Consider the following 14,665-nt stretch of genomic DNA (forward strand, 5'->3'; position numbering starts at 1 on the left):
GGTGTTATATATTATTTGGCAAAATGAAATTGTTTTGCAAGTATTCATGAGAATAGTTACATAGTATCCCTCGTGGGGTATGCATGGTATACTTTTTGCTGATTCTGCTTCCAGAAATGTTCTTCCTTGTCATCATTCTCTCCAGAGAATTCTCCGTTATCTTCTGAGAATTCAGTTATTGATGGATATTCATTTTTGAACACATCAATTTTAACCATTTGTTGTCAGTAAGATCTAAAAATTGAAATTATTAGATATTATTTGAAAGAGTGTGTTTTAGCGTTTTAACTGTTTAAACGGACAGTTCTGCTTTTGATAAATCACCTGTAATTACAGTGTTTACCTCTTACTTTTTCGAGAATAAGGCTTTGTTTTAGTTTTGATTTCCTTTTAAGAAAAGTGGTACATCACCTCAGAGTATAAGAAATTGTTTCCTAATACTACTAGAAAATGGACATACTTGAAAATTATTTAAGTTCTAATGTGTCCTTCTAAAGATAGTAAACACTTATGTTTTAGCACATTTAAAAGCATACTGGGGGAGGGGGGGCAGGGTGGTGGGGTTTTTGTTCTGTGTTCTACAATAGATCTGTCTGCAGTCCCAGGAAGTACCCTTTTATTGATTGAAAGCTGGTTATGTCTTGCATCATTGTGGATTGTTTTCTTTAAAGAGATTCTGTCTCTGAAATTTCACTTGATGATTGAAGCTTGACTTTCTGACATGCAAGCTGTAAGGTGGAATCAGGAAAGAATTTATTAATTAAAAAAAATTATAACATACTGTTCTTGTTTGCTAGTGTCTCCATGAATTTAATGCACATATAATTCAGTATGATTCGTTTCTAGAGGCATGCTTGTATAATAATGGTAATATACGTCTGCAGTTTCATACAGTGGTGGAAGCATTCTTGCTCTTGAGTTTCAACAAACGCTTTATACAATTTAAATACCATTCAAAAACAGGGAAAGTTAATTGTTTGTTGCACCCCCTTGTGAGCTGTCTGTACCTTTTCCCTCATTTTTAAGCTTATTTTTTATTTGCGCTCTGTTTTTCAGTGTTAAATTGTTTAGTATAGTTAAAGTTGTGTAATATTATTAGCAAATGTTTAATTCATCTGTATTTTGTTTAATAGTTAATGTTCTTATAATATTTGTCTTGCCTTCTCAGTAGGGCTGTAAGATGATTTTTTTTCTCCCCTACAGGAAACTGTAGAACAGATCTACGGAACACAAAGGAGTTATTCTTTGATTTAGTGAATTAAAACTGTTTGCATGTAGTTTTCAGATTTGATATAATAATTCCTCCTTTTGATTTCCAAAAGATGAATTTTATTAATATACAAAGACAAAAGCAAACCATTGTATTTATTTTAAGGAGGTCCCATCAGTAATTATTCTTGTTTAATTAGTTTATTGGATTTTTAGACTTCAGTCAAGCCAAGCGGTAGCAATCAAGTGAATCTTTGCTGCTGACGTTAATTTACAGGAGTCAACAGGACAAAACTTCACGACATGATAGCTGATCTGGGCGATGATGAGATACCCCACATCCCTTCAGGAATCATTAATCAATCTAGGTCACCCTCTTCTAGAATGACTGATCATGAAGGTGCAAGAGCAGAGGAAGGTACAAAAAATTCAGCTACTTGTTATGTTTCAGGAGATTTCTTTTAGAAAGCACACGCTGTAATTTACTGTCCCCTCTAGAAAGCTTAATGCAATTGCAGACTGCCACATTATTATTTTATTTGCAGTTCTTCCCAAATGGTTTTATAAGAATATGTTGTGAGCTTCTGTGGCTTATCATAACTCACCATTATTTCATAAGTATTTTTAAACAATTTCATGTACAGCAGTGTGTTCTGAAACTATTCACTATTAAAAACCTGTTTGCTGACTGCCCCCCATTAGCAAAACCTTTTACAAATAGGGTGTTATTGATTGAGGGGAAAAAAGGTGAGTATTAACATTTGATACACAGTTTGCATTTTAAAGTGAAACTTATAAGTGGTTATTTAATTTATGAGACTTATTTGTCTCTTTTTCCTCAAGTTTAATGTTCTCTCTTTAAAAATTCTCTTGTCCATATACACAAGTGTACAAAGACACACTATTTCTTTACAAAATATTGATTTCAATTTCAAGATTATCTTAGGCAATGGAAGTTAGTGGCAAACTATTATCTAAATAGTCCAAAATCTTGTATTCACTTTAAGTTTTTTGTTTTAAAGGAATGATTTTCCTTGTATTAGCTTTGAGATTAGAATACCATTACGTAAATTCTGTCCTCAGAAGACATTGATTCAAAATACTCAGCTGAATTCAGATTTGGCTCCTTTATGATGATCTTGAACCGATAAGCCCTGGCATGGTATCAGCTGTACCAGAAGTGTAAAGAATTTGCCCTCTTTCTGATCCTGAAAATCTGTTGGTTCTCTTATTCTTCCTTCACCCCTACCCCCACAAATGCCTGTCACCAAGCAAGCAGAAAAATAGTTTTGCAGGGAGGTTTTTCTGTTGCTCTCCCAAACTACTGTTTTACAAAAGTGTCTGTCTTCCTGCCTTCTCTTTTACTGTCTTGCCTTTCCTCTTTGTTTTTTATTTACAACTTAAAGTTGAACTAGTATCGAATTTACCTGTGGAGTGCAACTGAAAAACCTACTGGTGAAGTTCCACTTGCTAAAACTTGTGACTGTACGTTTAGGTTGTATTTAGGTTTAGTATTGACATGCTTTAGGTTGCCTTTTAGCCTTGTTAAGGTATTAAGGGCATGTGTCCCTACAGTTACAGTTCCCTTAGTCTGTATTAGGCTGTAACGTACATGTTATGCAAGAAATGCAGATGTTCATTGTAAAGGACAGGCCATATAGCTATTGTCTCTTTCAGAGACTTTACATCTAAAATAATATTGGACAAAACAGTCTTTCTGAAGAAATAGATGCTAAATTTGAATTTGATGGGGACTGTCTTTCATTGCCTGGTTACTGTACACAAACACTTCAAATGAAATTGTCCACACTATTTGCAAATAAACTGTGCCTTCAGGATTATATTTTCATGGTATTTAATGTGTTTGTATGTTTTCAGCTTATCAGTGTAGTTTGGGCTTTATCTCTACCATCATATCTGCTAATTGTGGTTTCTACATAACTTTTAAACTTGAATATTAGGGTGTAAATTTTGCTGTTTGATCAGAATTTCTATCCTGAATACTACATGGTTTTAAAGTTCTTGTCTATACCGTGTTGTGCAAAGCTGTAAGCGAACAAGCTTAGTGTTGTCTTTTAATTCCTTCTAGGCCTGTCTTTCGTTAACAAGGCCAAATACTTTCATTATCGTAAACTGCAGATTTTGCTTAATTATTTTCTTCAACTGTGTTTTAAAAGCAGCGCTTTCTTGCTGGGACACACTAGCCTATGCTGATGAATATTACCAAGTCATAATGTTCTTGTGAATGTCCCTAAGGTTTATGCTACAGTCTGAAGTGTTACAATTCTGAGGTAGTGGTTGATAGTTTAGTTTTCGCGTAGAGAACAAAGTGTTACTCAGCTCATTATTTTTTTTTCTTTGAGGTGATGAGGGGGTTCAGGGGGGAAAGTAAACTATGGTTCTAATTGGCTGGGAATGTACCTTTTATACCTCTAAAGGTGTGGATTTTGGTTTGGGGTTTTTTTCCTCCTCTTAAGTGCCTGGTTAAATATGATGAGAAAATAGTTATGCGATAATTGCACTTTATAGTTTAGGCCATAAGAATGTGGGGTTTCCATTTCACCATATTGCATGACTTTCAGAAACAGAATCAAACGCTGCATGATTTTCCATTCACTGTATTGTACAGAGACTTACTATTTCGTGTGTTGCTTTTCTTTTTCAATATCTATAGATTGTGGGGATGTGTTCTATAGACTGACAAAAAAAAATAGCAGGAACAGCTAATTGCTTGGGCGTTAACTGCTGCTTTTGGTGTACCACATATTAAATTTCTGGAAAACAAGATCAAGATGGCCCTGATATATAGTAGACAACAACAGCATATATGAACATACATATTTCATTAGAGACTAAAGCAGATTCAGTCTGTATAAGTATTACGGCTTGATTTTGACTTAATTATGTAGATGTTAAGAATTTGAAGGTAAGAAGTGCTGGCTAGGATTCGCCAAGCAAATATTTAGTCATAGCATTTATTTTTTTTTAACCTAGTTTCACATACAAAGAAACATGTACTATCCCACAGATTTTTACTTGGTATTTATTGCTTGCAAACCCAGTTAAACATATATATTGTTCTATGAGGAGAATATTGTACTCTGTTAGAAAAATAATTTTTTTTTAAGATTAAAAGCATTCAATAAGTAATTTAACTTTATCATTTGCCTGTATCTATTGATAGGTTGTTTTTGCTTGGGTGTTTATGTTGAGTAGCTATAACATCATGCATCTTTCATCGCATTACTTTTCTACCTTTTTTTTATAAAAACTGCTTGCAAGTATTTTTTAAACTTCTTTGTGTCTTATTTTAAAATAAAATATACATATTGGCAACTTTAGTAATGAGAAATATGCTTCCAAATTTCAGATAGCTTGAATTTTGAAGCTTTAAATAAGGATATTCATCTGATGCACAAAAAGTTTGATAAATTTATTATATAGACTCTTAATGTGGTAGTATTTTTCTATGGTAGTGCTTCATTTTTAGTATATAGCATATGTAAGTTGATCTGTTAAAGACAGTTAACACTAATTTCACAAAGAATTAGTATGACAAGTTCAGGGTCTTACTTAAACCTTGTGGGCCTGTGCTAAAGATCAGAGAGGAGTCACAGCATCACAACAGGGACGAAAAGTGTCAAGTTTAAAATGAGCATGTTGCCTCAGTGGTCAGCAGCTCTGTTCTATAGTGGCTTCAGAGATTTGGCTTGTAAATGGATACTTGCATTTGAGAGGCTGGGACCTTGTCAAGTAAAAGTATCGCAGTCTTTCTGTGGGAGACAAAAAGAAAACAAAATAAAATGCAACACAAACCCAACCAACCAATGACAGCAACAACAACAACAAAACCTAAAAAGCCCCTCGGTTCCTTTTGTAGCCTTTATAATTTATTTTTTTTCTCCCACTCTTTTTCTGTCAGAAAAGAACCAGGAAAAACTTGGTCTCTGAAGTGATTGAGGGCCTAATTGTTATTCATTTGAGGATTTCACAATTTAGGTTTGCCCAGAGAATGTCTGTGATGTTATTTTATTTCTTGCTTCATATAAAGCATTATTTGTGTCACTTAACTCAGACACTTTTCACTTAGAAATTCTAAACTCATCTAATAATCATGGATGACTGGATATACCCTCACCCCTGCAAAAAAAGCCCCAAACCCAAAAACCAATAATATGGGAAATAGGTGGGAACATGGAAAATAATTAGGTGTTTTCTAGCATTATGGCTTTTTCTGAAATATAGGTGGTTTGGAATATACTGTCAGATTGAGAAGTTTAGCAAAATATTAATGGAAATGAAAAGTTTATTCATATAAGGACATGGTAAGCTATTTTTGGGCTGTTAATTTAATGTAGTATTCTCATGAGTCAAGACTTTTGTGTGGATTGCAAATATTTTAAAAAGAGGTGATTGTGCACCGTTAGAATACTGTTTGCTCTTTTTATGGAATTTTAGGAACAGCAGTCCTTACGTAGATGATACTCTTAGATTCTCACAAACAGTTGTGTTGCCTGTACTAATAAAGTTACATTATTTTGATAGTACAGTAGCTCTCAAGCATTAGAACTTGTTTTGTTCTTGAGAAGTGATGTTTTTTTTGATCTAGCTGGGCTGGCTCCTCTTTGCATAGGCATAGCAATGATCCCGGACATCTTAGCTTGTACCTGGTCTTAGTTACTTTTCTTCAGCTGGAGTGGAACATAACTAGATTACCATTCAGGTAGTGGAGATACAGAGTATTAAAGATGCATGTTCAAAAAAGGAATGTTTTGATTATAATCCAGTCCTCTTGTTTGGAACTTTTTTTGTAAGACAAAAACCAGGATGTGGATGTTTTCAAGGTTTTTTTGAGAGGATTAAAAACAAGGGGTGGTGTTAAAGTGCGACCATAACTCTCCATTCCAAATCAATGAAATCCAAAAGTGAAGCAAGTTTTATTTTTAAAGATATTAAATACGATTTAATGTATTTTGTACATGTTTGCACTTAGCTAAAGTTCACACATATCTAAAGTTTAAGTACTCTACCTAACAAGTGTACCAATTTTTGCACAGAAAGGAATACTGCTAAGTAAAAGCAGCATCTAAAATATACTAAAGTATTACGATGTTTAAGCCTTTCTTCCTATTCCTCACTGCTAAAATGATATTTGTGGGTAAAAGGAGATATACAGAATTGTTGAATAGTGTAAAGAATATAGGTGAAAACTTGAAACTTTTGTTATTCAGATATGAATTCAAAATGAATGGTTATATATAATCTGTATTCATTCTAAATTATAGTTAACAGAAATGTAAAATTTTAATTTGGGGAAGGCATAGCTAGCTAAGATAAATATCAGTTGGGTGTATTTTTAAATTAGAATCAAAAATTAGGCTGAGAAGGTAAGAGAGGGAATTCATGAATAACTGTTTTTTGCATTTTTTTAATCATTTGAAAAATCAAAATGAAGAGATGTTTGGTACGAGGCCTTTAGCCTGAGAGATAAAAAATACTCACATATGCAACTAGAGATATTTGAAATAGTACAATATGTAGTATAATAATAGTATAATGTAAAAATATATTATTTGCAAATGGATAGAAGGCAGATAGCATGGTGTTAGTGAATGAAGTATTTAGCTGAGAATTTGGAGACCTGGGATGTACATTTGATGTTGCAATGTAAAGTAATGTCAGTCAAGTCACTTGTCAGTGGTATTGAACACCTCTGTAAAATCAGTTGAAATCAAATGACAAATCATGCTATGAGTGATGTATTTAATATGTGTGTGTTTGCACATGTGTGCGTGTCATCATGCTCTTTTTTTTTTTTTTCAGTTGGGTCAGTAATGCATCCAAGTTTGGTTTTAAACTCTGCTTTGCTTTTAAGTGATGAATAATGCAGTTTTTAATCAGTTTGAATTATTACATTGAGACTTAAAGAAACTGTTTTGTTCTTTGTAGCTGAGCCAATAACGTTTCCACCTGGAGGAGGCAAGTCATTTATTATGGGTTCTGATGATGTGTTGTTAAGTGTACTGGGCCTTGGAGACCTTGCAGACTTGACAGTAACAAATGATGCAGACTATAGTTATGATGTAAGTGGAATTTTATTTTAAAATTTTTTATACCGTTTTATTTAATCAGTAATAGTTGGGTCCCCTCTCCCCTACCCTGAACATTACAGATGTGGAAAACAGAGTTTCATTAGCAAAAACTATTACTTGGGAGGAGGAGCCCTTGTGAATGGGCTAAGTAATTTGGGTAATCAAAATCAAATGAGATGACTTGTTTGTTTTCTACTTAGATAATTTAATTCAGACTTCGTCATTGGGGGAATGTGTTATGACATAAAATACAGATTGACATCTTGGCATGAATTTGTTTGAACAAAAATGGCAATTGCACAATGATACTAAGTATTGAGAAAACATGGCATAAACCACAAATATTGGTAATAACTTCCTTTCCTCTCCCCTTTGTGTCTATGTAGTGTTAACAGTATAGACTACATGTGGTAGTATATTTCAGATGTAAGCTTTTAGGGTGTATTTTTATTATAATCCAGAGTGTTCTGACATTCCTTTGACCATGTTTATTAAGCTACTACCAATAGTGGTACATGAATTTTCATTGGCTAGTAATGTATGATGGCTGGTTAGGGAAGTGTTAAGGTAAGTCTTACATATTGTATTGTATTTAAAGTGTCTTGTGGTTTTGGATTGGGGTTGGGTTTTTTTTATTGTTGTTGATAAGGTACCTCTATGGTTTGTTTCTATAACTTTTCAAGTCAGATACGTGGTGCTTGTACCGGAAACCATTACTAGGGATTTTATTAAAATCTGCAAAGTGAAGAAGTAAATTGCTTGTAACTTTTTACAGGGTCTGAAAATACTTGTGTGTGACTACACACCTTTTTAAATCATATTTGTTCTTCAGTATTTATAATTGGTAGGAATATTAATTGCTGTAATGAAGTAAGAGCTAATATTTACATTTCTCCTTTATTGCAGGGTGTTATGTTACATAGTTATATTTCCTGAATAACAAATGAACATGTTAATTATCCATCCTTCTATTTCTGAACAGTATAAAAATAAGTGAAAGGGCTTTTAAAAATATTTGGAGTACTTTCTAAATTTATGTCATATATTGTCGTGTTCACAGTAAAGGTTAATATTCAGGTTGTCTGTTTCATTTTTAAATGACGTAACACTTCTGGGAAATCAGATAACTTCAATTTCAGCTCCTTCTACTTTAACTTTCTCAGGATTTTGCCTTCTGTCTAGCTTAATCTCTTGTAAAATGTGACAGACCTGAGGATCATGTACAATTCTTTAAAATTATCACTTTTTTAAAAAAAGTTTCAGTGAAATTCAATTGAGAGTGCTTTAGGGCAGCTTAAATTTGAAACATCTACTAGTAGTAACTTGTAAATGCTCCTGTCTGTATCTTCATTGAAGAATTTTAAAAAGTTTGGTTTAATTCTAAGTAGCACGAGGAAAAATATTTATTTTAAAGCAGTTCAGAATGTTAAATCAAGCTTCTGAACTTGGTAGTTGATTAGTTTCTCTAAGTTTTATTTCCATTATACTGACAGCAAATGTGAGGCATCAAAAAACTAAATTTTATACTTTCAGTAGTGAGGCAGCTACAGTTATGATACTAGATCACAAATTGTTTTTGCAGTTGCGTTGCATTTTATGTCTGTCCTATTCCCCAGCTCATAACTTTGGACTACCAAGGTCTGGTGGGTCACGTTTGCCCTTCATTAAATCTAAAACATAAGGTGACAACATTTGGCTCTTACAACACATGTGTGTAACTACAGAATCTTCTGATTCTTTTTTCTTTAAAACTCTTAAAATATTGGTTAAGCACCCTTCTTTCTTCTTCTGCCCGCCAAAATCCCAAGTCAGCCTGTATGCTGGACAATTAATGCATGGACTAATTGGTATGGTGACCCTTAGGATTGGTCTGTAGTATTGTTTTTTGCATGGCTCCATTCTTGGTTGGCTATTTTTAATCTCATGAGAATGATTATCAACCATAATTGATAGCATAAATTCCAGTATCTGTATAACTCCGGTATTAGCAGAATGCTTTATATCTCTATTATAGATCATTATTATCTGTGGTTCTCCAATTAGCTCTCCACTGAGAATAACTGTATACGTAGAAGGAACAAGAAGTTCCTGGGCTGAAATGATAGCAGTCTGGAAGAACAGTGAGAAGCATCATTCTTCTTGTACTTAGGCATTTTTGGTTGGTTTTGGCTACTGTCAGAGGCTGATGCTGAGCTAGAAGTACTTTAGATCAAAATAATGCAATCATTAATATGTTTTGATGCCATAATGGCAAATACATGCCATACTTCTTTCTATGCTAAAGAGATTGCAATAATGTCTTTGATGTAAAGGAAGGAATTTGTGATGTTTCCTTCAAGAACTCTAGCAGTCTAGGTAAAATTGGTCTGTAGAGGACAGCCTGGGAGAGACTTTCAGAAGCAAGATTGGTTTTGATGAAAATGTCATGCTTGAGTGCAACATTGCAACTTTGCAATGCGTTATTCTCCTCTGTGAAGTACAGTTCTTCATAAAATAGCGTGTAGCCATTTTGCTTATTCCAAGGAGTATTTACAGCTGAGCCAAGACAAACTCAGGATGCATTACAATGAATAATATAATTGATACCAACTGATCAGATTGTTTCAGGAGAATTTGTGGTACTTGTGACAGACCTGACAATGCAGTTTTTATTCTTCAAATAGCAAGACAGAATAGAACTTGAGAGTTGCCTTTGCTCTTGGAAAACTTAAAGCAGAGAATACAGGTCATAAATATGCAAGTATGAAATACTGTCCGAGCTAATAAGGAATCTGGAACAGAAGGCAGTACCTCACAAATTCGTTGGACTTTCAAAATTTTCTCATCTAGACCCTTCCTTAGAGGCTCTTTAATTACAGCATGGCTTGGGAGCATCTCTCTCAACGTGTGGGGAGATGTTATCTCGTGCCTTAATATGTGGCTATTTCAAGAGGTGCAAGATGGAAGTAATTTTTTGCTCTCTACTGGATCATTCACCAAATAGGAGTGAGAAGTAATTGACCATAATTGTCACTTGGTTTTCCTGCTTCCTATGCAGTCCTTTCCAAGGGCTCTTAAGGATTATAAACATATCTGAAAAATGTGGGGTGGCTTCTGACTTCTTCGTGTGTCGGGATAGATAAACTTGAATTATCAAATAACACAAATGGAAATGATTATTTTTTATATTTTTATTTAAGAAAGAAATCTCTGTCCTGTCGTGGATATGAAGAGATTGAAATTCAGACGCTATTAGTTCTCCATCACAATGTTCCTTCAGGTTAAAAATTCCTTGATAGTTCTTAACTTCTGAAGTTGTTTCCACATAACTGTGGATCTACAGTGCAATAAGATCATGTCTTACCTTGTACCTGTAATATGCTACTCATAGGACATCTTAATCTCCTTCCGTTTTGAGCGTAGCTGAAGCCACCTCCTTTTCCAGTAAATCTCCAGATAAGCAGATAATGTTAAACTAAATTAATGTTTAAGTAAAACACCAACAAAAAAAAACCACCCCCCAAAACACTTAATATTCCCACTTCCTGCATTTTGCTCCCAATAGGTCCCTCCATGCCCTTCAGATACCTTGTGTGAGCCATTATAGTGCATGAATAAATAAAGCCATAAGAGGATTCCACTAGCTTTCATGTATCGGTCCTTGATGAGTGTTGTATTTTGAAAAGGAGAGGATGTGTGGATAGGGATTAAGTTTTAAATCTTAAGAATTTCAATTATAGCTGAAGGTTTTTTTCTGGATGTGAATGATTTAGTGCACAAGTTGTCCGCAAGACTAGTCATCTAAGTGGTAGATACTGTAATACAGTACAGGCATCCCAAGTCATGTCTTTTTTGATACCTCATTCTTTATATTTACCTCAGTGTGTGTAGTTGTTTGTATCCTGAGGGAGTGCTATTGTTACCAAATCAAATGCTCCTGTGTGTATATTCTCGGATTCCATAGCTGCACAGGATGGTGGTGGCTTTCTGCTGTATGACTGGACGCAAAATGGAAAGTCCTCGTTTATCAGGGCATCTGAATTTGTTGTGACTGATTGGAGATTTCCATTATCAAGAAAAAAGTAACATTAAAACATTAAAAGACTGAAAGACTGACTATAGTTACTAATTATTGCTTTCTAATTCCTCTGTTTGCTGTAGGCAAGTAGTTGATTGAGATAGGGAAATACGTGTCTCTTTACTATGCTGTAAAGATTCTGTTGACTGTAAGGCCAAGGAAGAGCTTCCTTCCTGATGTCTCTTTTTTTTTTTTTTTTTGTGTGGTTTGTTTGATTTTGGGGGATGGGTGTGGGTTGGGTTGGGGGGGGTGGTGGTTTTTTTGTGTTTGTTTAGGTCAGGTGTAGTTTCTTCAGTCTGGTTTGCTGGTGGTTTACAAGGCAGAACGAATAGATTGCTTGCCTGTGTTCCCATACAGACAAACCAGGGGAAGGCAAAAAGGGATTTTATTTGGTTAGATTGAACAAGTATTATAAAGCGGACATTTCCAGTTCCGATTGCTCCTCTGATCTTTTTATCAATTTATTGTCGTGTATGGTTTGCATGTGTTTTACGTTGCTCTAAGTTTAAGGACATTTTGTGGTAAAGGTTTATTAGGGTACGGAAAGTGTTTTGTCTCTCATCACCTAGAAAGAGATTTTGTTTGGCTACTGGTGGGTGGTTTCAGGTAGGGGAACAATTCCTCTTGTTTTTGGTAGACCCTACTATTCTAAGCATCTGTTCTGCGGCTGTTTGCTGACAGAGGACTAGGATCAAGGAGTCAGCTGATCGCTCTTTGTCCTGAAAAGTCCACCAAAGTTTAGGGAGGAGGAGCTAGTGAAGCTGTATGGTTCCATAGTCTCTCTTCTCACAGCTTTCTTTTATCTTTTGGCATTTACAGTAAAACATTAGGACTCAATGGGGCAGTGCATCCATGCCTTCTGTTTTCAGAGGCTTTTGAGATGTCATGCTTTAGTACATTGATATACAGTGTCACACTTTTACTAGTTTTACATTATACCTCTGGCCCATTTTGTATCTCACATTTATCCTTTGTAATCAGCAAATCGCTTTTCCAAGTCCTTGACTATGTTTTTTGGAGGTGTTTTTTTTTTAAATATACTACTGGTTACCTTTTGTCCTTAGAGGTTGCAAGGATCTCTTTTTAAAGATGTGTCGGTTGTTCTCTTAGCCTTGCAGCAAGGATGTCAAGATTCATTGGAAACATGGATGGGTGAAAAGAATTTTTTAAAAAAATCAGCTTATTTATAACTAGATTTCTAGGAAGGTGTACATGGTGTCTTCTAAAAGAACCAAGCTGTTCAAGTCTGTTTTAAAAAAAATTAAGGCTTTAAAGCTATACTTAAGATAGAAAATGTGCCTTGTTTTTCGTAACTTCTGTAAATTCTGTACCTTGCATTTTAGCAGATTCCTTTAACTGCTGAGAACAAAATCAATGTTGCAACAGCCATTTTAACAAAGATGATTTACCGAACTTTTTTCCTTTTTTTGAAGAATTAGAACCACTGTATTCAGTCCTGGTTTTCTTGTATTGTCTCTTCTTCACAACTGTAATAGAAATCAGTGTGGTGCGAATGCACATTGCACCCAAATAATCAAGGTCTAATCTGGGCCATAACAACATGTGCTAAAATCAGCCATTGCTATTTCAAATGTTTGGCTTTAATTTCTCTTGTGGCCCCAAATGACCACAAGTGCATGAGGGAACATGAGTTAGCCAGGTGGATGAATATATTACATGATGAGGATTAAAAAGATAAAGGGACTTTGCTAGAAAATGCCATATTTTTTTTCTCCTTCTCCTATCCACTTTTGATTCAGGGAGGTGCATAACTGCGCAAGTTGGGCTGAAAACTATTGAGTTTTAATGCAGAACTCCAGAATTCCACTCTGTTCCCTGAAATAAAAGATGTTTTATTTTAATGGAGCTTTTATATAATATGCTGCGTAGTGCTAAATAACTTAAATCTCAGTAAAAATATTACATTATTCAGTATACTCTGAAGTAGGAAGATTGGAAACAAAATGCTTTGTTATGAAATGTATTTCTTGGATAGTATTAAAAAAAAAAGTAATTCAGGTCATGTATCTGGTATAACAACTTTCTATCGCTTGATCTGAATTTGGCGTAATTTGCACTTAGGCCATAAATTTACATTAATATAAGGGAAAAGCAAATGTCTTCACATCTGTAACTCAGAACAGTAAATTTCATTATCTGAGCCTTTCTGTTTATTTTGATTGTATAGAATCAAATTTAGTTTGAGTGAATAGTGGTAATTCAGTACGGGATATAGATTTGGTCTAAGAATATTTACTACTGTGTATGGTATGTTATGATCTGATTTTTATTTTCAGTCCTGACAGACATAAGGTACTAAGAGTTATTAGCTATGGGAGATTTTAATCTCTCAACAGTGTTGCTGAAAATCATAGAATAATTTGTTGGAAGGGACCTTTAAAGGTCATCTAGTCCAATCCACCTGCAATGAGCAGGAGCATCTTCAACTAGATCGGGTTGCTCAGAGCCTTGTCCAGCCTGACCTTGAATGTTTCCAGGGATGGAGCATCTGCTACCCTGCTGTGGTAGATGTTCCAGTATTTCACCACCCTCATTGTAAAAAATGTTGTCTTTATAGCTAGTATAAATCTTCCTTCTTTTAGTTTAAAACCATTACCTTTTGTCCTATCGCAACAGGCCCTACCTATCCATATCTTGCGATACTAAGGCCCACAGTTTGGGATTCTGGCCTACAGTTGAGAAACATACTTTAACAATTACATGGTGAATAGATAGCGTGTAAGGCAGAGGATAGGGTTAGTTTCCAGTTACTCTTAGTTTGCTGATTTTGGCCATCTAACTAAAGTCAGTTTTCTAAGCTCCCTTTATAAGTACTTAAGGGGAAGAGATGTATTTCGCCTTATGATGGAGGCTTAGGACAAGTGGGATGTAGTCTTTTATCTCTGCATAATATAAATTGTATTCATAGCTCTAAATTAGTTTCTTGCAGTCACTAGAAGAGTTTGAGGTTTCCAGGTAACTTCTTCTGATTTACCTATAATTAACATTAAGCAGTTGTAATTTTTTGTATTTTAGCCTAATAGTCTATAGGTTAAGAGTTTGAATTGGATGGTCACAGTATATAAATGCAAATTTTGTATATATTCCTTCACATAGTAACTAAATTACTGTCTCCCAAGTATATTTAAAACTCATTAAAGACTTAAAAAAAAAATTTATATGTAATGTTGTGTTTAAAATCATGACAAATGCATATTGAATTTTGGATTTCCTATTTCTTTGTGCATACTTGCACATGTAGAAGTATTCAAGAATTTTGTGTGTTTCCTGTCATTCTCAGTCAGGT

General features: G+C 34.5%; 1 protein-coding gene across 4 annotated transcripts in view; it reads left to right on the plus strand.

The window, feature by feature from the left end:
- STRN3 (striatin 3) overlaps positions 1-14,665 on the plus strand; it is a 69,036-nt gene that overhangs the window by 41,826 nt on the left and 12,545 nt on the right. For 2 of the 4 annotated variants that reach the window (XM_063331619.1, XM_063331620.1), the window contains 2 exons: positions 1,487-1,627; positions 7,159-7,292. In XM_063331619.1, coding sequence (XP_063187689.1) covers positions 1,487-1,627; positions 7,159-7,292 — 275 coding nt within the window. The remainder of the gene's footprint in view (positions 1-1,486; positions 1,628-7,158; positions 7,293-14,665) is intronic. The other 2 variants (XM_063331622.1, XM_063331623.1) reach the window with 1 other exon arrangement.

Source organism: Chroicocephalus ridibundus, chromosome 4, assembly GCF_963924245.1.
Source record: "Chroicocephalus ridibundus chromosome 4, bChrRid1.1, whole genome shotgun sequence".
NCBI classification, from domain to species: Eukaryota; Metazoa; Chordata; class Aves; order Charadriiformes; family Laridae; genus Chroicocephalus; species Chroicocephalus ridibundus.